Source organism: Mustela nigripes, chromosome 11, assembly GCF_022355385.1.
Source record: "Mustela nigripes isolate SB6536 chromosome 11, MUSNIG.SB6536, whole genome shotgun sequence".
Taxonomy (NCBI): Eukaryota; Metazoa; Chordata; class Mammalia; order Carnivora; family Mustelidae; genus Mustela; species Mustela nigripes.
Window position 1 is genome coordinate 30,111,663 of NC_081567.1, and position 23,840 is coordinate 30,135,502.

Here is a 23,840-nt window from a genome sequence, read left to right on the forward strand (position 1 = left end):
CAGATGACCTTATATGTGGAAGACCCTGATGAATCCGCAAAAAGATCTATTACAGCTGATAAACAAGTTCCTCCAAAGTTGTAGCAGACAAGATAAATACACAAAAGTCAGATGTCTCTCTCTACACTCGCAGTGAAAACTGTGAAAATGAAATTAAGAGAAAAATTACATTTGCAAAAGTGTCAAGAAAGGATAAACACTTCAGCATAAGTGTAACAAAAGAATGTAACCTTAATACTCTGAAAACCACGAGACATTGTTGAATGAAATTAAGGCAAACTGAAATAAATGGGAAGGCATCCCAGGTTCTTGGATCGTAAAACAAATGTTAAGATGGCAGCATTTCCCAAATTCACCTAAGTTTCGCTAGTCCCTATCTGTCCCCATCAAAACAATGTGATATTTTTTTTGCTGACATTGACAAGCTGATCCTAAAATCCATACGGAATTGCAAGGAACACAGAGTAGCTCAAACCACCTTGAAAAAGTAGAACAGAGTTGGAGAACTCATTCTTTCCAATTCCAAAATTGACTACAAAGCTCTGATAATTAAGACAGTATGGTAGTGGTGTAAGGATAGACTTACAGACCAATGAAGTACAATTAGGACTCCTGAAAGAAACCCTTATATTTACAGTTAGTTGATTTTGGACAAGGCTGCCAAGACCATTAAAGAGTGGAAAGAACAATCTTTTCTCCAACGAGCGCAGGTACCACCGGATTTCCATGTGCGAAAGAATGAAGTTGGACCCTTACGTAATACCATATATAAAAACTAATGCAAACCAGATTGTAGAGACCTAAACTGAAGAACCATAAAACTCTTGGAAGAAAACTTAAAAGTGAACCTTTACAACCTCAGAGTAGGCAAGGGTTCCTGAGCCATGACACTAAAAGTGTATTAATCAACAACAAAAACAGATACACTGGGCTTCATCAAAAGTCAAAAAGTTTGTGCTTCCAAAGACTTCATCACAAAAGAGAAGTGACCCACAGAATGGAAGAAAACATCTACAAGTTAATGATGGGTAAGGGATTTCCCCCCCAAATATATAGACAACGCAACAAGAAAAAGGGTTTGGGAAAAAAAGACAAAAAGGATAGGTATCTCTTTACAGAGGGTAGACACACGGCCAATAAGCATATGAAAATATGCTCAACATGATTAGGGAAATCATAATCACAGGGAGATACTAGTACAAACCCACAAGCAAGGCTAAAAACGAAAAAGACAGGGGGTGTTGGTGAGAATATGGAGATGTGAGAACTCTCGTATACTGCTTAAGATCATAAAATGGCAGGACGATATGGAAAAACAGTTTGGTGTATCTTTAAAAATGTTAAGAACGGAGTTACCATATGACATAACCGTTCTACTCCTAGGTCCTCGAGAGAATTCAAAAACCTATGTTCACACAAATCTGCATGGATTATTTATAGAGTGTTATTTGTAAGAGGCAAAAAGGAAGAACATTGCAAAGTCTTCTCAACAATGAATGGACAGGGGCACCTGGGTGGCTCAGTGGGTTAAGCCTCTGCCTTCGGCTCAGGTCATGATCCCAGGATCCTGGGATCGAGCCCTGCATCAGGCTCTCTGCTCAGCGGGGAGCCTGCTTCCCTCCCTCTCTGCCTGCCTCTCTGCCTGCTTGTGATCTCTGCCTCTCAAGTAAATAAAATCTTAAAAAAAATAATGTATAAATAAAATACGATTTATCCATATATAGAATATTGTTCAGCAATAAAAAGGAATAAAGTGCTGATACACACTAGAATATATTCCCGTGTGAATCTTGAAATCATCATGGTAAGTGAAAGGAACCAGACATAAAAGGCCATGTGTTATGTGATGCCGATTCTATAAAATGTCCAGAATGGGCAAGTCCGTAGAACCAGAAAGTAGATTCATGGTTTCCAGGGACAACGGGGAGCAACGGCGGATGGGTACAGGGCTTCTCTGGGAGCGGGCTGGGCAGCTCCTGATAACCGGGGAACTCAGCCCAACCCCTGGCTGTCGTGGTGAGCCAGTGGAATGTTCTAGGTTGGGAATAGACTGATCTGATGAGCATCTCAAGCCATGGCTCTTCTCCAGTTTGTGCTGCAGGTGCCAGACAGGCAGGTGAACTACCGAGTGCAGCTGTATCACTCAAGCCTTCGCCAGCCACACGTGGAGAGCAGCACACACCTGAAGGTGCAGCACAACGGGCGGCTGCCCCTCGTGGCAGGTTTGCAGTGGAAGGACACATCTCGCGCTACCCTGTGGAAGTGGGACGGTGAGTGTCATCTAGGGGAGACTCTTGGGCTAGCAGTTAAGATCTGTGGTCCCCAGGCCTTTGCTCGGGCTGTGCCCATTACCTGGAATAACCTTTCCTTTGCGTTGGTCTGGCCGTCAAGACTCAGACCTTCCATGTGTCCCATGACACTTACGGTTCTATCCTGACAGCTTAGCCTCATGGACAGAGCTCTGCGTTCCAGCCCTTTGCCTGGTTTTCTAGCCTACTCTTACCCCACTTTACCTGTTGCCTGTTATCTGCAGCCCCACTGGCTTCTTTCCCATTCCTGCAAACATACCACAGGGCCTTTGCAATTGCTGTCTCTTCTCCCCGGAATACTCTCTCACTTAAAAAAAAAAAATGGATTTGCCATAGCTTATCCTTGAATTAATTTTATTTTTCTTGCAGTAATACGTAGTTTGAAAAATAAAGTAGAAACTATGAGTTGGTAGTTGTTGAAGGGGGTGAGTATTATGTAGCGGTTCATCATGTTATGTTCTGTACTCATATACATACCTGAAATATTCTTTAAAAAAGCTAGCGTATAACAAATACAGTAATCTCCTGTTCCATGTTTTCCTATCCCAAGTTTTGCCTAAAATAGCAACCACTGTAAACTGTTAGCTCTTTTTTGTTAAACCCTTTGGTTCTTAAAATACTGTAATTATATTGTTATTTCTTGATTGTTCTTCTTAAGGCATCCTCGATATATTTCTAACCAGAGAGGATGAGAATTTAACTCTTAAACCAGCCTTTTTTCACATAACTATTTCCCTTCATCCCCCTATGAGAGCTGGTCAGTGAATAGTCAATGTTACTTAATTGTGACTGTAGAAATGTCCTTCACAGCTGAGACACATGGTATACTAAGATTCTAACTTTATGTTTTTCCTGGAGTTATAATTGTCTTTTCCCCATTTGACTAATTTTCTAGTTTTCTCTTTATAATTATTCCCCGAAGTTTTAGTGTCAGCACAAAACTTTTTTTCCAGGTGGTCAGACACATCAGATTATGTATTGGCTTGAATTAGTTCTTGTATCTTTCTTGGAGACCTTCTTCCTGGATCCTCTGTCTTTCAGTTCCGACGTAGACCAGTTGCACAGCTTTGGTTATGGGTCAGCCCTTCCCCGTCATCCTGGGAATTCCTTCCACTTCCCTGGGGCACTGTCCTGTTTTTTACACTCGTGTCATCTCGTGTCATCTTCTTTCTTGGTTTACCCTTTTGTTTTGATCGAGCACATCTTCTAGTAGCTTCCTGAGAGAAGTGTGTTAGTTTCCTAGGGCGGCCTTACCAAAGGACCACAAACTGAGTGGCTTAAAACAACAGTAATAAGGGCTCCTGGGTGGCTCTGTGGGTTAAAGCCTCTGCCTTTGGCTCAGGTCATGATCTCAGGGTTCTGGGATCGATCCCCACATCAGGCTTTCTGCTCAGTGGGGAGCCTGCTTCCTCCTCTCTCTCTGTCTCTCTCTGCCTGACTGTCAAATAAATAAATAAAAATCTTTAAAAACAAAAACAAAAACAAAAACAAAAACATAATAGTAATATATTCTCTCAGCAGTTCCAGAGACTAGAATTCTGAGTTCAAGGTGTTGTCAGGGCCATGCTCCCTCTGTTACCTGAATAGAATTCTTCCCTGCCTTTTCCTAGCTCCTGATGGAGGCCGTTGCTACTTGGAGTTCCTTGGCTTATAATGACATGGTTCTCATCTCTGTCTCTGTTGTCACATGGGTTTCTCCTGGGCGTGTGTGTGTGTGTGTGTGTGTTTAGATTTCCCTCTTCTTTAAGATTTTATTTATTTGAGAGAGAGAGAGAGATCACAAGTAGGCAGAGAGGCAGGCAGAGGGGGAGGGGGAAGCAGGCTCACTGCTGAGCAGAGAGCCTGATCCAGAACCCTGAGATCCTGACCTGAGCCGAAGGCAGAGGCTTAACCCACTGAGCCCCTAGAATTCCCTCTTCTTATAGGAATACCAGTTCTATTGGTTTTAGGGCCCACTCTACTCTAGTATGACCTCATTGTAACTACTTACATCTATGATGACCTCATTTCTCAAATAAGGTCACATTCTGGGGTATACTGGGCGGGGCAGTTGGCATTTTGTATATTTTTGAGAGACACAATTTAACTCATAGTGGAATATCACCCTGAATTTAAACTGTCTTCATTCTACCTGGGTAATTTGGCTGAGGAGAGAATTATAGTTTTCCCCTTGGGATTTTGAGGACATCGCTCCAGTGTCAATTCAAATAGTTAAGATCCTATTTCTGGGTCATGATCCTTTTGTATGTGCCCACTTTCTCACTGTCTGGATGCTTTTAGGAACTTCTTTGTATCCTGAGTGTCTTCAGATCTTTTTATGATGTGCCCTGGTGTATGTCAACTTTCATCCATTGTACTGGGCGCTTTGCTTAGACCCTCTCAACTTGGAAACGTCATTTGGGCCTGGGTAATTGGCTTGTACCATCTCTTGGATGATCTCCTTCTTTCTGGATTCTGGAATTCCGGTTAGACAGATGTTGGTCCTCAGAAACCGAGCCTCTAATTTTCTTTCTTTTCTCTCTTTTTTTTTTCCATCTCCTTGTCTTTTTGTTGTTGTTGTTCTGTTTTGAGGACGTATTTCCTCAACTCCATCTGCCCCCCCCTTCTACTACATTTTAACTGTGGCTCTCTTGTATCTCCAAGAGCTCGTCTTGGTTCCCGAGAGTCCTTTTCTTACAGTGTCCTGCTCCGAGAACACAACTCCTCTTCCTTCTCGAGAGAATACCTTACAGACCTGGGGGACTTTGAATTTGTTCTCCCTGAGTTTCTCTTAACTTTTTTTTTCTGAATTCCTATCAGAGGCTTTCAAGTGTCGGGCAAGACTTCGGTATGTGCTGTGTTTAAGGACTGGGCACTCAGCCCTCATTTGCAAGAAGCTCAGCATGTGTTTGGGGGAGCACTTTGATGGGGTTCTCTGTTGAGCAGTTGAGCGGGGAGCCCTGTGGTCTCTATCTGTGGACCTTTCTTTTTCATTCTCTTCTTCCGCAGAGTATCCCCCGTGGGAGGGATGCAGCAGGGCAGGGCCCTGCGCCACTCTATTCGGCATCTCCCTGTCCTCAGCTGGGCAGCACCCCCCCTGGCCTCCTTGTATCTGGTCTGCCTACCTCCAAGCCTTCCTGCCTCAGTTTCCCCAGACCATAAATCTCCCATCTCCAGCAGGTGGCAGGTCACCCTTCCCTTTGACAGACTCACACTGCTTCTCATTTAGGTCCCCACTTGATTGTCACTTCCTCATGGGGACCTTGGCTGACCTGGCCAGATCCTTATCAACCACCCCCCCCCTTTTATTTGCCTTCGTGGCACTCAGGATTTTTTTTTACCTAGGTCTCCTTATATGTTTATTTGTTCAAGATCTGTCCCTCCTGCCATCTGCCGCCTCTGGGCTGCAAGTCGCATGAAGGCAGCAGCCGTGCCTGCTTGTTCACCGCTCATCCCAAGTGTCCCAAGCAATCTTGTGTGAATTACTCCTTCAAGGGAATGGGGGTATTCATGACAAAAGATGAGACCTGCTTTTAGTGAATCCTGGAAGGGGAAAAGGTTACGTTGATTGTCACCTTTTTGATGATGATGTTGGTGATGGTATTTACTCTTAAAAAAAAAAATGTTATTTATTTATTTGAGAGAGAGGGAGAGACAGTAGATGGGAGAAAGCAGAGGGAGAGGAAAAGGGAGAAGCAGACCCTCCACTGAGCACGGAGCCCACTGTGGGGCTCGATCCCAGGACCCTGAGATCATGGCCTGAGCTGAAGGCAGATCCTTAACTGACTGAGCCACCCAGGCACCCCAGTATTTGCTCTTCTTAATGAGTGCTTCCTCTGTCCCATTACCCAGTGAGCAGTCTTCCTGTACCCATAATAGCAGCAGAGGCTCAAAGAGGTCACAACTTGGAAATTAAAAGCCACTTTCTTCATTACCACATACCTGTGCCCCCTCTCCAACTTCTCCGTGCATGTCTTTTGTCCAACATGTCCCTATGAAAAATGGTCAAACCAAGGGTGCCTGGGTGGCTCAGTGAGTTGAGAATCTGCCTTCAGCTCAGGTCATGATCTTGGGGTCCTGGGATCGAGCCCCGCATCCCGCATCGGGCTCTCTGCTCAGCAGGGAGCCTGCTTCCCCCGCGCCCCCGCCTGCCTCTCTGACTACTTGTGATCTCTGTCTGTCAAATAAATAAATAAAATCTTAAAAAGAAAAAAAAAGAAAAAGGGTCAAACCAGAAAAGTGCAGTGGATCGTATTGGTAATGCCAACATGCCGTCAGCCCAGATTCCACTGCTAACATGTTACTCCCACGTGTCTTTCCACTTATCCATCCGTCTTATTTGTTGGTGCAGTTCTCACTAAGCTGTAGACCTCTGTGCATTCATCCCTTAACTAGGGTGGAATGCATACGACTCCAGGGTACCACTGACTGAGCTCTGACAGGTGCACACACCTGTGTCGCCCCCATCAGGATTCAGAACATGACCAGCGTTCTGTAAAGTCCCCTCCGGTCCCATCCTCGTCATCCTCCGTTCTGACACATGCCCACAGTGGCTGTGATGAGGCCACGGGGGACCCCTTGGTACCTGCCAGCAGCTCTTTTCCTACTGGGTGTACCTGCTTCTCTCTACCTCTTGCAGGAGCCTTGAACCTGGACTGTCCGTGGCTGACGGTCTCCGTGGCTCACAGGCTGTACTGGCCGCACCGACCCACGTTCCAGGCTGTCCTGGAGCTGACGCTGGGCAAGGCCTGGACCCTCAAGAACCTGGTGATGAACGTGGCCTACAGGAACCAGGGCCTCGGCGGGGAAGGCAGGATTCACATCTACACCCGGGCTACTACTTACCTTCGGGTGCGCATGCTCGGCCACGCCCCCTGCTCTGCCTGCCACGCCCCCTGCTCCGCCAGCCACGCCCCCTGCTCCGCTCCCAGCCGGGGGACTCCTGGCCCAGGAGCTTGGTTCCCTGACATTTAGAACTTCTTGTGTACAGAGGGAGAAAGACACCCAGGCCTGGTACCAGCTCACAGATGTGGGCAGTTTGGATGACCCAGAATTAGTTGCCAAGTGAATTTGGGAGAGGGGACCGCCCTGTCCCGCCCCCCCCCTCCGTTCCCCATATTCTGTTTAGCAGCTGATAGATTAAAATACGAAAGCAGGTTGAAGGGGAACTTGGGAAACCAGTAGACATCAGGCCTTTGCTGAAAACCAGAATGAAAACTTCAAGGGCGTAAGTCAGTTTCACAGCCATTGCTGGGTGTAATTGGTTGTGCTTCTTTGCACCTGTTGGTTCTCTGAAACATAACAGTTTGGAAGAAAATGAGCCCATGAAAGATGCCCCAGGGGTCACTCAGGGGCGCCTGACGCATAGCCTCTTCCCATGCTGGGATGACGCGTGGACACAGCAGGAGGTCTGGCCCCGACTTGGACCCAGAGAGAGGCAGCTCTGTGGGTCCACCTGGGGACAGCAGAGTCCCCTCTGAGGCAGGGCTGAGTGGTAGCAGGTTGGGCTCAGCCAGCCAGCTCTGGCAAACCCCCCAACCAGGGGCCTCACGCTGGCCCATCCCGGGGTCGGGGGAGGGCAGTAGAGATGGAAGCATGTGTCTAGATTCCAGAACTAGTTTGCAGGAGGAACTGAGAGATTTGCCGACAGACTTGCTGGTGATTGGGCGGTGGGGAGGGAGCGTAAGACAGGATCTAAATGACCCCAAGGTTTATAGCGCAAACAGCCAGGGCGACAGAGGGGACTTTCACTGAAATGGGAAGCTGGCTGTGGGGGTCCTGTAGGTTCTGGGGGGAACCCAAGTCTGGGGCCCATGGAACGAGGTGCTGTGGAGTTCTAGAATATGGCCAGGGGTTCGGTCATGTCTAGACCCCATTTGACTCCATCACCTTCTCTTGGGAGGCCCTGAGCTATGTGAACAGGGACAGTAGTTTCCAGGGTACAGGCACCATGCCATTCCTGATGGGGCTTGTGCGGGGCAGTAGGCTGGGGTGTATGGCCCCATGCAGAGCTATAGTGCTCTAACTCCCCGAGCTCTTCCCAGGGCTCTGAAGACCACAGCAATGATGCAGGGAGAGAGGGCCATCCACTGGTACATGTCCCTCAGGACACAGAGACCCTGCCTGCTAATAATAGTGGCCCACTGAGATCATACTCCTTTCCGAGCCAAAGAGGAGAGAGGGAGAAGGGAGTTATCTTCTCTAATAACTGATGCTTCAGATTCTCTCTTGGCTCAGGGCTAAGAGATGGAAGAAAGTGTGTCCCTTTTCCTCAAGACCCCGTAGGGAACACCCCATTCTGCCTGGACCCCTCAGGAAAGGCCTCACAGAGGTGGTATCCATGGGGTTTTGAAGGATGAGTAGGAGTTCACCAAGTGGGACTGAGGAGAAGGGGCATCCCAGGGGAGGGCATAAGGTCTGCAAAGGCTTTGATTACCTTCCCCTGGCTTGCTGTAGGTATCCATGGTGACAACTGTGGCCCAGAGCCTCTTCCGCAGCCAGAGTGAAATAGAGTCAGCCTGGACTGCTGCAGTGCAGAGTGAGATCCACGCAGAGAACAGCCAGGACCTTAAGATACTTCACTGCTGGTTAAAGGGCCCCGTGCAGGAGATGAACCTAACAGCTGCCTACAGGCACACGGAGCAGGTGGGTCCAGGCGGGCTCTGCTGCTGGGAGACCCCCAAATCCTGGGGGATGGGAAAGCACTTAGTGCTTGGCCTATGACGTTGGACCTTCCTGAGCTCAGTTTCTTTATCTGTAAAATGGATCCCGGCCATATTAGCGCAGACCCTGGAGCAAAGCTCTGCCTCATGGAGCCAGAAGCCTGAGACCATTCCCTGCTGGGCACCTGGGGAGGTCCAGGCATGGCCATGCACCTGTGTGGTCTCGGGGTCTGCTCTGGGGCAAGACTGCGGTCCCGTTCAGCAGCTGCTTCTCAGGTGGTCACTCCGGGGACGAAGGGCGGGCAGTAGGAGCTGCTCCTTGAACCCCTGGGCACCATGTTTAAGGAGCTCAGTCCCCGCTGGACCATCCTCTCCACCAGCCTGGTCCTTTGTCGCAGCCCCGGAAGACCCACGTGTCGCTGACGGCTCTGGTGACCAGCTCCAGGGGCCAGCCTCGGGGCCTGGAGTTGGAGGGCAACCTGAAGGAGGGGACACACGACAGGAGCTTGTACCAGAAACAGGGGACCCTCCTCCTCAGGTCTGTGGGGCCCCTTCCCCTTATGCACGGCATCTGCCAGGCTTCTGATTCTGGGTCCCGGGGTATGGGGTGAGTGATGCTACCTGGGAGACCCACGCTGGCCCACGGGGCCCAGGCTGAGCCCAGAGCTCGAAGACGAGCTGCCTGCCCTCCTCGGAAGTCCCTGCATCCCTGGCCCCCTTCTATTAGGATGCTTAGAGACCTGGGAGCAGAAGTCTGGCCTCAACCCAGTTCCTGGGGTGATCTTCCCAGTTCCTAGAAGTGTGGCTGGTTGAAAAGGTTGTTCCTGTGGTCGGGGGAGTGGAAGGGGATGGGGAGGGGGGTGAGATCGGCAGACCTAACCTCAACCCCAGCCTGTGACCAAACCAGCTGCCTGACCGGAGTCATCTGTCAAAACAGCAGTAACCACGAAGTAACAGCAGCTGTCATCTGCAGAAACCTCATTCCTCTGTTCATTTCTCTCTGATTTGCTGAGCACCTTCTATGTGCCGGGGCATACTTTTCTGGGAAAACAGGGAATCAAAAGGACAGAGCTGCTGCCCTCAGGGAGCTTGCATTCACCGCACAGACATTATCTCAGTGATTCCAACCATTGTTGGGAAGGAGGGGGGGCTTGTATTTGAACCCACATTTCACAGATGGGAAAACTGAGGCACAGGGAAGTCAACCATGTCCTCTGCTGCCCGAGGTAACAGACCCCAGGGGCTGTCCTTGGGTCTCTGCTGCCCGAAGGTGATGATGACCCCTGCTGTGGCCAGGTCACTCGGTTGTCACGAAGGCGTGGCAAAATGGTAAATGAGTGTGAGTTGGTGAGATGCAGGGCTGATGTGTGTCCTGACGTTCTCCTCTCTGTGACAGGCCTGCTCTGAGCTCCAGTTGGGCCCTGACCCTGCCAGTCATGTTAATGGCTTCGACCCATTCTCCCTTCTCCATGCCAGGCACGCCTTGCCTCTGCCCATCCCACAGAGTCTCCTCCTGCAGGAGACCTTCACAGCCGATGGGCATCACCAGCGATGCTCCCTGGAAACCAGGCTCGTCCTGAACAGCCAAGAGGAGACCCTGCAGACCATAGTAATGGGCTACCAGGCCGGACACCCCTACGTGAGTGGGCTCTCAGTGCAGCCGGGAAGGGGCCTGGGAGCAGGGGATGTCCCCCATCCGTCGCTGACCCGTCTCTGTATGTGTGTGCACGTGTGGCCTTCCCTTCCAGGTCTGTGCAGGCCTGACTCACCCGTACGACGGCAAGGCCATCCCCAGGAATGTGGAGGGGTGCGCCGTGGCTTGGAACCAGCACGCCGTAAGTGAGCAGACCCCGGGGACCGGGCACCCCAGTGGTCCCTGATCCAAACTGCCTTCTCCTCTGAACTAGACGAGCAGCATGCTCCCTGGCTTGGGTTTTCTGTTCCACTCTGCCCCTGCTGTTCCTGCCTACCTGATAGCCAGAGGGGGCTTTCCCATATGTCAGAATTATTCTACTTCTTTTCTCTATATGAAGACCCCAGCCCTGCTTCTCTGGTCTTGCTCACGCTCCAGGCCACCTGAGACCACTCTCTCCCTTTTGCTGCCTCTTTTCACCCAGCCTCCTTCTGGTTCCTCAACTGGCTCTTTCCTGCACCAGGACCTTTGCATGTTCTGTGCCTGGAGCTGTCACTCCCTCATCTTTGCCTCCTTCCCTTGTACTTGTTGCTGAGGATCTGGTTCACACATTCTGTCTTCCAAGAAGCTTTTCCTGGCCCCAGACTGCCTCCCATCCCCTGGTCCTGCACACCCCACACTTCTGTTTCTAGCACTTTTCACAAATCCCAGTCCTATTTTGACATGATTCTTTAACCAATCAGTGTTCCCCCTGCTAGTCCCTAAGATCCATGATTGGGATCGTGTCTGCATTCTCATGGGATGGCTTTTTATTTGGTGACCCTTTGCAGATGTTGCCTTTTTAAAAATACAACTTGAAGGCCTGGGGCCACCCTGTGTCCGGCAAGGCCATTGTGCCGTTTTTCCAAACAGCGTTTGCTCACTTTGTGTCTCTTGGTCGCATTTTGGTGATTCCGGCAATATTTCCCTTTCTCGTTATTATCCTATCGAGTGTGGTGATCTGTGCTCACAGCTGGTTGGAAGCTCAGATGATGGTTAGCATTTATTTGCAATGAGGATTCTTCAGATGAGGTTACAAATGTTGTTTCTTCAGTTGTGTGGCTAGGACGCGTTTAATTGCCGACCATGTACACCAAACTGTTGCATGTGCTGGGAAAGCAAGAATTTCATTTGACTCACTCGTTGCCAGACTCGCTGTATCAGGGGCGGTCGGGAACCAAACCCACCTGCGCCTTGGTAGCACAGACACATTCTAGAAAACACACAAGGGAACGGGCACGACTGTGTTCCGATCAGACTTTTGCTTTGGGCTGCTTGTGTGCCCCCCTCCAAGATTTGTATGCTGAAGCCTGAATATGAAGGCACAGGGAGGCGGGGTCTTCAGGATGTGGTTAGGTTCCCCTCCCCCCGACCATGAGCTTTGTGTCCACCTTGTGAGGGCACAGGAAAGAGGGAGCCACCTGCCAGCCAGGAAGAGGGCCTTCTCCGGAATCCAACCATGTTGGTGCCGTGGTCTCGGACTTCCAGACCGAGACTCGGACTCTCCAAAACCGGGAGGAATAAATTTTGGTGTTTCCACTGCCCCGTCCATGGGAGTTTTGTGAGATTAGCCCGAAATGACAAAGACAGCCTCATTTACAAACACGAGTCCGGCTTGGCTCCCTGGCCGTGGCTCTGGGACCCCTGACTTAGAGGGTGTTGGCCTTAGTCATCCCAGGAGAGAAATTCATTCTTGCTCATGTGCCCGTGGTGAAGGATTCCACGTCTCTGGGCCCCCGTTTCCTCGACAGTAAAATGGAGACAGCAGTACCCATCTTCTGGGCTGTGGTTGTGGGGACCGAGACCTACGGTAATAATCTGCTTCAGGTACTTGACACGCGTCCACTCGGCCCGGACTCCTTCCTGATCCTCGGAGGAGGAGAAGGCCTGGGAATTAACCTCATTCTCCAGCACGCATTGATTGAGCACCTACTGTGTGCCAGGCCCTGGATGAGGAAGTTCCTGGTGGATTCCCCCTCATGGGAGATGCAGAGAGCTGCTGAAGGATGCAGGGGGGCCCGCTGTTGAGCCCCGAGATAGCCTTCTGGGGTCCCTTCTTGCTGCACAGTTAAACAGGGCTGTGGAGGCTGCCAGAGGCTTGGTAGCCAGGAGCTTGGTAGCTCCTGAGAGGAAACAGAGCCCAACACACCTGCAGAAATGCCTCCCCATGGTGTTGAGTGGGGTTTTTTTTTCCCCCAAACCGGAGATCGCAGAGTCTGACGCCACGGGCCGGGTCTAGCCTGCAGATGTGTTTTGTTTGGCCTGTTTTGTACTTTACATTTTTCAAACCATCATCCCCACTTAAAAATCAGAAGATTTGGGGGCCAAACCCAGATTTCTGCTTCTAATTAAAAAGAAATCAGAAGATCGGAAGCACGGGGCCTAACATCCCACCCGCCGACAGGAAGCGAGAACCAAGTCGACGACGACCCTGAGCAGAGCTGGATGTGGCTCTCCGTGCTTTCTAAAACCCTCTCTTCGTTTGACAACACACATTTATTTTTCTCTTCTTGGGCTTTTTTATTTATTCCTCTGCCATCTTGTTTCTAAAATCAAGCCACGAACTCTTCCAAAGTTACACGCCGACAATGAAATTCGGTGGCAAGACTCTTTGAATGTCTCCGTCGGCACGGATGGGCGCAGCTGGCATCCCCCCCTGCTTCCGTGGGCTCGGCATGTGGCAGAGGCTGCAAAGTTGCTGAGTGTGAACGCGTGACGAACCGCACGTGTTAGTGTCTTGTGGCCACTGTACCTCCGTATCGCAAACGTGGTGGCTTGAAACAATGCAAGCTCACCTTACCTGTCTGGAGATCCGAAATCCAAAATGGGTGTCACTTGGCTAAAATCAGGCATTGGCCAAGTTACATTCCTTTGAGAGGCTCCAGGAGAGAACCCATTTCCTTGCCTTCTCTAGCTGCTAAAACCCACCCACGTCTCTTGGGTCATGGTCCCTTTCTCCGTCTTCAAAGCCAGTAGGAGTAGCAATATCATTTTCTCCCTCTCTCTCTCCCCCATTCACTCCCTTCTGCCTCCCTATTATAAGAACGCTTACCATTACCTTGGGCCACCGCTGATCTGTGACAATCTTCCCATCTAAAGATCTGTACTGAAAAGTCCCTTTTACCAAATAAGGCAACATATTTATAGGTTCTGGGGAATCGAGACGTGGGTAACTTTGGGAGGGGGGGTTATTATCCTGCCCGCCGCACTATGAATTCAACTTTCTTTCACTTCAGCCTGACTTTGGCTTTGGGGTTGCAGGCGATCCCATGGGATTCTGCACCCTTCCAGGTATTAACCAAACACCTGCTGTGCGCCAGGACCTGTGTTAAGTATGAGGGACACCGCGGTGAATGAAATAGACTAATACCAGGGCACTCCTTTGGAATGAGATGTGGTTCATCAGATTTGCTCCCTCAAGCCCATGCTGCTAACCCTACCTGCGGGCACTGACCTTGAGCATCCCTGTCGGAAAGGCCCTCGTGCACCTGTCCCTTGCTGCTGCCCTGTGTGTGGATGGTGTAGACAGCTTTATCCTGTCCATTGTGGGGCCATTTTCTTCTACCTGCTGGATTCTAAGTGGGGGGCTTCTGCAGGTACTTGGAGATGGGAAGTCCCCTCTCTGCCACCGCTTCTTGTTCACCCAGGCTCAGAACAGGGAGGTTGAGGCCACTTTGAAAGTCAACCAGAAGGTCGTACTGCACTTAAAGGGTCTGCACCGTGACCGATCTCAGCGTGGGGAGATGTGGCACAGCCTGGCGCTGGACGCAGCGCACGCCTCCCAGGTACTGGTCCCCGGGTTGGGCGAACACTGGTTTGCAGCCTCTGAGTGGACCTCAGGTGTTGGAGAGAGGGAGTGAGTGGTGCTGTTTCTTTCCAGCTGAGGCTCCCCCGGGCCCTGCATTTGGATGGGGACATCCTCTTCAGACGGGGTCCCCGGGGAGCATTTGACGGCAGCCTGGACACAAGGGCCACCATCAACCACAACGTCACATCCCAGGTCAGATGGCTCAGCTCTGCCTCCTCGCTGAAGGAGGAGTGATGTTCCTTTCAGAGGGCAGGGGTCCCCGTGTGTGGTGGCTGAAGAGGGGGTAGGATGAATCGGGATCCCCTGGCTGTTGTAATAAAAGCCTGTTTGCCTGGTCATGTCACAGTGCAGTGCAGCTCTGTGTCCCTGCCGCCGCTGGCACAGGGGGACACAGAAACAGTGAGAATTACTCAGGAGGTTTTCATGGGCTAGATCCTTAAAGGGTGTGTGGGGGGGGGGAACACTCCTGCCCACATTCCATTGGCCAGAACTCATCACATGACCCTTTTCAGCTGCAAGGGAGGCTGGGAAATGTAGTTTCAGCTGTGTGTCCGGGAGGGAAAGAAAGTGCAGCATGGTGACTTTATATAGAAGGTGCCATCGGTGTATTTGTTTGGTCCTTCATGCTACACGGACTGTGTCTCTGCCACATGCCAGGCTCTGCAGTGTGTACGGGGGATGCACGGGTGACTGTTTCTGTCTCCCTTTCCAGGGAGGTTTCAAGTTCAAATCTTAGCTCCACTGCTGATTTGCTGTGTGACCCTGGGTAAATGACTCAACTTCACTGAATGTGGTTTTTTCCCCCCAGCTGTGAAATGGGGTAGTGATACCAGCCTGTGAGAGCAGGAGTGGGGATTAAATGAGGTGACAGTTACAAAGCTAGTAGTCCAGTGCCTGGTTCACGGTCGGGGTCAGATAGAATGCAGCCGTGGACATGGGAGGCATGAGCAGGCAACGTGGCAGGAGACGTAGGGTGGCCGAGGTCCCAGAGTTATCATTCCAGCCCCATGCCTGGGGCCTCGCTTCTCCTACTTCCAAGTAACGCAGCCTGAGTGAGATTGGGGCTAAGAAGCGTCACAGAAGGTCGTTTCTGGCATCTGCTCTCGGCTTGGGTTGTCAAATTCTGGGATGACCTGTCCCTCTTCGGGTGCCCAGCCAGCTACTTTCCGGAGTTCTGCTGCTCCCTCCTCTGCTCCCTCTGACCCTCTTCCTCCCTTGTTCAACAGGTCTCGGTCCAGATGAACGGATCTGACTCCCACTTGGCATTCCTCTTCCAGCTCAGACATCCCCACAGACCAACATTTCCTCCAGACTTACAGGTACAGACGTGGTCCCTCTGGGATGACCTCGAATCGCCGGCCAAGTGTTGTCTCCGAGCGGAGCAGCCAGCTTGCGGGGAGATGGGGCGGAAGGAGGGGAGGGTGGAGGCCCGGGTGTGGGGCGGGGGAGGCCACTCCAGGATGTTGAGCTTAGCCAGACAGCCAGTCCAAGAATCAAGAACAGATGGGCAGGGAGGTTTCCAAATCCATCATTTGGAAGTGATTGTCCAGGCCAGAAGGCGTTTGAGCTCCCTGGGGTCGGGAGGTGGGGGTGGAAGCATCACATTTCACCCTTGAAAATGGGGAGAGGTAGAACTGTCCTGTCAACCCTGTCCTGTATCGGGAGAAGCCTCCTGGACCTTTTTGGACTAGGGAGTATGTTTGCGTGGTGTGGGGTGGAAACAACGAAGGGTTTTACCCTACAAGGAAATAAAAGGCAGAGAAAGGGGGCCTGGCGGGAGGGCTGGGCTCTGTTGCCCCAGGGCTGGGTGCTTAGAAAACCCCACATGTTAGTTGCTTCACCGAGCAAGCCACATGGGCCATGTACACAGGAACCAGGCTGCGGATGGAGGTATAGACGGGAAGTTCCACGTGGGATGAGGTCCGGAACTTGCCAGCAATGTTTAAATGCCTGCTGTGTGCGCAGCCCCGTGCTGGAGGCTTTGGGAACACTAAAGGAGCCCCAGAAGAGTTTTCGAAGATGGGAATTGGTCCTTCTTGGAGGCACCTGCTTTCACGGGTCAACAGCTTGGAAATCAGGATGTGTCTTCCAGTTCCCGCAGGCACATTGTCTTGTTACCAGCTTTTTTGCTTTCATGGGGGAAGGCATTCCGGTCCATAAAATCCTGGCACACCTCAGAGTTCCTGGTATCCCAGATCTGAGGTGAAGCGAGGCGGCGGAGCTCAGCCTTGTCAGCCCCTCCCCGTTCTGGAAGCCCCTGCACAGCATCCACTGGTGCACCCTGTCCGCAGGTGGCTCTGATAGTGTATCAGCCAGCTTAGTGATGATGCGTAGCCCCTCCCCTCTCAGCCAGCGCTTCAAGGGGATCAAGGCCTGTTATCCCGGCATTCTTCACTATCAGGGAGGTGCACCTGGTTGGCCATCCCCGGAGCTCCTGACCTTGAACCCTGAACATGTTTTTTTCTACATATCCTGTTTGATGGGAATATAGAGGGAGCGCAGCATTCATACATTCTCAAGATGTGCATTGGCAGCGGTGTTCAAGGTGGTTTGCACGAGCCAGTGGCCTGGCCTGGACCACACACTCCTCCCTGATATACCCTGGGTGGCCTATAGGTTCTTGCCACGCCTCTCTTCCATGGTATCGCCTGGGCTGGCTACACGGAGACGCCCTGCCACCAAATCCTGCAGCAACAGTGTAAGCCACAGTGTCCAGGTCCTAGGAAAACACAGATGGCTCAGAAACTCTTTGGCTGGGAAGAAGGCAAGCGATCTAAGCAATTGCTAAAAGGGTCAGTAGGGATTTCAGCAGCTTTGCTCTGTCTTTACGCCAGCCCTGGCTTAGGGAATGTTTTGGGAATACTCAGGTGTCTACAGGCAGCATTCTGTCTTAGGGAGAGCTCATGTCCCCCCTTGTGCTGTGGCTTACATGTCACAAGCCGTTCCGTGTTGCAGGGAGTTCCTGTCTTATTTGGGAACTCGCCAGGGAAGGAGGGGGACTGCCTTACAGGCGGAATTAGAGGCCCGCCGTGCGCCCCCCACTCTCATCTTATTATTATTATTTTTTAAAGATTTTATTTATTTATTTGACAGACAGAGATCACAAGTAGGCAGAGAGGCAGGCAGAGAGGAGGAAGCAGGCTCCCCGCAAAGCAGAGAGCCCGATGTGGGGCTCCATCCCAGGACCTGAGATCATGACCTGAGCTGAAGGCAGCGGTTTAACCCACTGAGCCACCCAGGTGCCCCCCACTCTCATCTTATAAATGAGTATATGGCCCAGCAGGTAGGGGGAGCTCCTGGGTGTAGCATTCAGCCCAGTTATAGGGGAAGCAGGGCCAGGGGGTGCCACATGCTTGTAGCCAGGCCCAAGGCGAGGGGAAAGCACCTGTGGGATTGGGTGCATGCTGTCTCTCCAGCCAGACCCCAGCGGTGACAAGTACGGTGTGATTGCATTGTTGTGTGGCTGTCTACCCGACATTACAACCTATAGGATTCGGGGTCCCGTAGTACCTCCCTGCTACATCTATAAATGGCACCGAGGACCATACCAGGCCTTCCCAAATAGCATATCTTACTGGCGGAGTCTTGATTTATCTGCCCCCTCATCAGTTGGAAAATTTGCCTCTTTGTGTCTTTCCCCGAGGGGAGCCCGCCCAGCCCGGGAACACGGGTGGGCCCAGAGATGGGCGAAGACGGATTATGTTAAGGGTAGAGGCGTTTCAAGGCCATTTGGATTCGCTGGGGCGGGGCCGTGGTGGCTGATAGTGGAAGTTCACGAGGCCCCAGCGGGCGGTCTGATGGTGCGTGGGAGCCAAGGTTAGCCCAGTCACCGAACAGCTTCCCACGCGGAATCGAAGCAGGAGAAGTGCGCCGTTGAGTGGGCACCAAGTCACGATTGCGTAACAGAACACGGGAGATAAAGCCACACCCCCGGCTGCGGTTGTGTTTACCGGCACCGGATTGTCCCCACTCTGTTACGCAGTGGGGCGAACCTATGTGTAATGATCCCTTGTAAGGCGATTATGATCGTGTCTCTGTTTATACGAGGCCCGGGTTGTGTCCCTCTGTTGTTTTTGGCGGAATGGGGTAGAGGAATGAGGCAGTGGATAGGTCCTGTCCTGTCCCCTTTTCCCCGTGGGACCCAAACCCCAAGCCACAGTGGACTTGTCGGCCATTTCCAGGGTCATTTCTTTATATGTAGGTAGATCTTGTGTCAGGGACATGAAAGGTGACCTTGTGTCCCTCCCTGCAGCAGAGAACATTCTTCCCGCATGCTGGGTCTGCTTGTATTCTAAGGGTGAGGACGTACCGGCACTGGGACGACTGGAACGTACATGGGCATTCATGTCCGCGCAGCTGTTGAGAGGAGGCGTGTCCACAGGGCCAGGGAATGGGTTTGTCATCCCAGCTGTGGCAACCTTGTATCTGTGCCCTGCATCGGTCCATCGGTCCAGCTGCAGTGGGCTGGGATGGTACGTGGAAATGCCACTGGGGGCCTCGGTGGCTGTCCATGTCAGTGGACACCCCGCGTGATGTGCACAGGTGTTCCAGGCCCCCGACGGTGGCCTCACTGGGGAGCACGCTTACTGGGGCAGCCTTGCAGGCGGTCTTTTATTAGTGTCCACGCACGTCCGAGCAGAACGGCAGCCACAAGAGAGACACAAGGGACCCATGCCGTCAGTTTGCGCCCTTGCTCCCTGTCCATTGTGTCTTGGCCAAGGTCACGGTGATTCCCGGCATAGGTTGGGCATTGTTGGCAGATGGGCGTGAGGTCTTTGTAAGGAGGCAGACACAGGCCAATCCATTGGCCTGTTAGTTTCCAGCTGGGGTGTGTGCGGTGTGTGCACCCACATGGAAAACGGTGACATTTATCCTTCTTAGGCATTGGAGTATGTCCTTCTGTAGGTCGTTTCCCTGGAGTGGGCGCCCTGCCCCCATCCTGTCCTGTGCCTCTGCAGGAACAGGAGGTCCTCCTACAGGTCAGTCCTCCATAGGCCATCCAGCTGTCAGCTGTCTGTGCACAGAACAGTGGCATCGTGGGGTGCATGGCTGGCTCAATCAGTAGAGCACGTGACTCTTGATCTTGGAGTTGTAAGTTCGAGCCCCACGTTGGTTGTAGAGATTACTTAAAATCACTGAAGGGGCTCCTGGGTGGCTTAGGGTAAGTGGGCGCCTTCTGCCCCAGTCATGATCCTGGGGTCATGGGATCGAGCCCCATGTTGGGCTCCCTGCTCTGGGGTGCACCTGCTTCTCCCTCTCCCTCTTCCCCTTGTCCCACCCGTGTTCCTCTCTTACTTTCCTTCAAATAAATAGATGAAATCATAAAAAAAAACCCATAAAATCATTTAAAAAAAAAAGGAACACTGGGATCAGGCTCACGTAACCATAGCATCCATGCTCGAAGCTCAGTCCAGTGCTGGCATCTATGCAGACATTCCCTGTGGAGGGCGGGATGGCTGTAGGGCTGCCCCTTGCTGACTCATCAGGGTACCGCACGTGCTCAGGGATTGGTCCGTCGTCTCCTTCCGGCCCAGAGGATGGCCCCTGCAGGGGCTCCGCTGTCCCCGTGAACGGCTGTCCTTCAGGATGACCTGAGTCACTGGGCCGCGGGTGGAGTGCTTCTCCCCACTGGGGGTTTTTGTCAAGGTACAGCATTGTTGCAAGCAGGCATGGTCTGTGCACTGCCTGACATGGACTTTTGGAACGTATCCTTGAACTTGCATGGCTGTCCCTGTCCCTGAATGCCCAAAGCTGGGGTCTGTCCACCAGCCACCTTGGCTTGGTCGCTTGCTTTGCTTTGGGTGCTCTCTCTCTCTCTCTCTTTTTAACCAATCTAAAAGAGGCTGAAGCAATGAGGCCAGGTGAGGGCTGAGTGGACGCTGGTACCCTAACAGTCTTAGGAAGGCCTGCATCTGCTTTGGGGTCGCGAGGCATGGTATGCCTGTGTATTTCAGTGGTCACTGCGGCAACAACTTTGTCTTCTCCAATCAGATAACACCTGAGTGCTTGACTGATAAGCCAGGGCCCTGAAGTGTCTGTGGGTTCCCTGCCCATCGTCTCCCTCAAAGAAACCCCGGCAAAGCCTGCAAGGTTTTCTGCAGCCGAGGCAAGACTTTGGGTGCTAATGTTAATATCATCAGTGCTAGGTGCCTGTCTCACTGATGCGGGAATGGGAGAGCAGGAGAGGTCGCGGGCTACCGTCCCATGACATAGTGTGGCAGTACACAGGTGGCCCAGAAACTTCCTTCCCAGAAACTTGTACCCGTCAAAGTCCTTTCCATGAATTTCCGGGGAGACGAGCACTTTTGCAGGAGCGCATTTTGCTAAAGCGTCAGAGTAGAACGGTCACTCTGCCAACAACCAAAGTCTCAAACAAATGGCCGTGGTTAAAAATCTCGTGAGAGTTTCTTATCAGCCCAGTAAAGGGAAAATGTAGAAACTTTGTTTTTCTGGGCAGAGTAAAAAAAAGAAAAATTGTTGACTTTTTTTTTTTTTTTTTTTTTTAAATCAAGAGCAGACCAAGAAACCTTTTGTCATTTTAACAGAGGGATGAATCAAATTCTAATCTTACACCAATGTACTTTACAAACTTATTCCAATCTTAGTCCTGACCAGGCATAAAACTCTTTCCTAAGATTCCCCTTCGTGAACCTTCTACAGCTTTCTTTTTTAATTTAGATTTTGTCCTAAGCTTTCCTCTCTCTAAACAGCCAGTCTCATTTCAGGACAAATTTACTTTTTTTCTCTTTAACCAAATATATTCTCATTCTGAAAGCTTTCTTAGGCATCTCCTGCCTTTCCTACATACCGAGTGGCTTTCCTTATTATTCCCAGCAATCAGAATTTTATTTTATTTTTTAAAGATTTTTTTTTTTTTTTATCAGAGAGAGAGAGGGAAAGAGAGTGAGCACAGGCAGACAGAATGGCAGGCAGAGGCAGAGGAAGAAGCAGGTTCCCTGCCGAGCAAGGAGCCCGATGAGGGGCTCAATCCCAGGACGCTGGGATCATGACCCGAGCCGAAGGCAGCCGCTTAACCCACGGAGCCACCCAGGCGTCCCCCGGCAATCTGAATTTTAAAGAGTATCTTCCCTCCTCTTTTTTTCTTCCATCTCTGTGTTGATGTTTGGTTATTTCCTGGGATGTACGTGTTATCAAGATGGGACAAGATTGACAACTTCAAGGGACAGAGAAAGGATTTTAGTTTTTCTTCTAGGAGTGAGGAGGATAATGGCTGTATAAACTTTCTCTTTGTAGTGGCGGTTAGAAAACATGGGAAATTTTGTCTGTTTTCTTGTCAGTTTTCCCTAGAGAGATAGATGGCCACTTTTTAGAGATTTTACCTCTTAGTGTCCTAACTGGACTTTATTACAAGTGCCTGGATTTTTTTTTTTTTCTTTTCCAAGACTATATGTAAATTGCAGTTAAAATACAATGTAATAAGGGCGTCTGGGTGGCTCAGTGGGTTAAGCCTCTGCCTTCGGCTCAGGTCATGACCTCAGGGTCCTGGGATTGAGCCCTGCACTGGGCTCTCTGCTCGGCGGGGAGCCTGCTTCCCTTCCTCTCTTTCCCTTTCTCTCTCTCTCTCTGCCTGCCTCTCTGCCTACTGGTGATCGCTCTGTCAAATAAATAAATAAAATCTTTTTAAAAAAATACAGTGTAACATTAGTTTCGGGAGCACAATATAGGGATTCAGCACTTCCATACAGCACCCAGGGCTCATCACAAGGGCACCCCTTCATCCCCAATCACCCGTCTCCCCCATTCCCCCCACCCCTGCCTCCCTTCTGGTGACCATCAGTGTGTTCTCTAGAGTTAAGAGTCTTTTTGTTGGTTCGTCTCTCTTATATCCCACTATGTGCATGTGTTTTGTGTCTTAAATTCCACAAAGGAGTGAAAGCATATGGTATTTGCCTTTCTCTGACGGACTTGTTTTGCTCAGTATAACCCCTTCTAGCTCCATCCATGTCATTGCAAACGACAAGATTCTGCTCGTCTTCTGTGACAGACGTATTCCGTTGTCGTTGTGCGTCCACACCACATCTTCCTGATCCGTTCATCAGCTGATGGACATTTGGGTTCTTTCCATAGTTTGGCTCTTGCAGATCATGCTGCTGTAAACATCGGGGTGCGTGTTTCCCTTTGAATTAGTATTTTTGTATCCTTTGGATAAATACCTAGTAGTCTAGGACCTGGATCTTAATCCGTGGCATCCTGGGACCTCCTGGCTTCGCACAACGGTGCGTGGAGGTCTCTAACTTATTATCCTGCTCTCCCTTCCCTTCCCTGCCATGGCACACAATTTCCCCCACGTCCCTTAGACTTGCTGGCATATCCGTCCCCGTTCTCATGCGGTGGTCCACAAGCGTCTGACCCATAGGCCTCTCCACCCCACACAGAAGTCACTGGCCAACTTGGCATTTCCCCCCACGGATTTCCCTTTTCCCCTTTCCGGCACCTCAGAACTCATAGGGTTTTCTCCAGCTTCCTAGCTAGCTCCCCAGTTAGGCCGCGGATCCCTGGCAGGCTCTAAGCCAAGGCTGGGGGATGGCCCAGTGATACAGGAAAAAATGGCCTGGATATAGCAATCGAGAGAGAGGCTTAGCAGGGGAACTTCTGTACGGGGAGTCCGGGAGCAGAGGACTGGACCCAACCTCCATGGCTGGGATCTCTGCATGGCAAGCTTGAATAGCATAGCACCTGTTTGTAGCCTCTCTCCTTGCACGGCCAGAGCTCCAGGGAGCTCAAGGCCTGCCATGTGGACATTCTTTGTTACAAAGGAGATGCTCTAAGCTGGCCACTGTCAGAGCCCATGACCTTGAGTGCGGAACATGTTTTTTGCTGCACATCCTGCTTGATGAAAATATAGCGAGAGCCCGGGATCCGTACATCCTCAAGACAGTGACCAACAGGGTCCTTCAGGGTGTGCTTGCACGATCTAGCCAGCGCGTCCCATAAACCCCCCTCTGCGATATTTTAATGGCACAGACATCCCGTATTTTTGTGTGCTGTATGCACATCTGTGATTTGCACATACGTTGTTGTTTTTTTAATTTAAATCTACCCCCAACAAACAAAGTTTTGCATTTGGGGACTGCCCCTGTCGAGAATGCATGGTCTGTGGGAGTCTTCAGGTCCACAGAGAGGCCAGTCGGAGGAAAACACGGGTGCACCCTAAAAGTTCCCAGCCCAAGCCACGTCGGACTCATGGGGGTGTCATGGGGGATTTTAGAACCTGCCTGAACCCCAGTGTGGAGATGCTGTGTTGATTGGTCAGGGGGTCTGAGGTGAACTTCTTCTTTATTTTTTTTTTTTAAATCTTGATTTTTTAAAAGATTTTTATTTATTTATTTGACAGAGATCACAAGTAGGCAGAGAGGCAGGAAGAGAGAGAGAGAGGAGGAAGCAGGCTT

General features: G+C 51.0%; 1 protein-coding gene across 1 annotated transcript in view; it reads left to right on the forward strand.

Annotated features, from left to right (window-relative positions):
- Nucleotides 1-23,840, forward strand: part of LOC132027311 (uncharacterized) — a 134,777-nt gene that overhangs the window by 50,107 nt on the left and 60,830 nt on the right. The window contains exons 29-37 of the mRNA XM_059416064.1: nucleotides 2,090-2,270; nucleotides 6,928-7,139; nucleotides 8,745-8,933; nucleotides 9,349-9,488; nucleotides 10,427-10,589; nucleotides 10,699-10,785; nucleotides 14,270-14,407; nucleotides 14,503-14,622; nucleotides 15,657-15,749. Coding sequence (XP_059272047.1) covers nucleotides 2,090-2,270; nucleotides 6,928-7,139; nucleotides 8,745-8,933; nucleotides 9,349-9,488; nucleotides 10,427-10,589; nucleotides 10,699-10,785; nucleotides 14,270-14,407; nucleotides 14,503-14,622; nucleotides 15,657-15,749 — 1,323 coding nt within the window. The remainder of the gene's footprint in view (nucleotides 1-2,089; nucleotides 2,271-6,927; nucleotides 7,140-8,744; nucleotides 8,934-9,348; nucleotides 9,489-10,426; nucleotides 10,590-10,698; nucleotides 10,786-14,269; nucleotides 14,408-14,502; nucleotides 14,623-15,656; nucleotides 15,750-23,840) is intronic.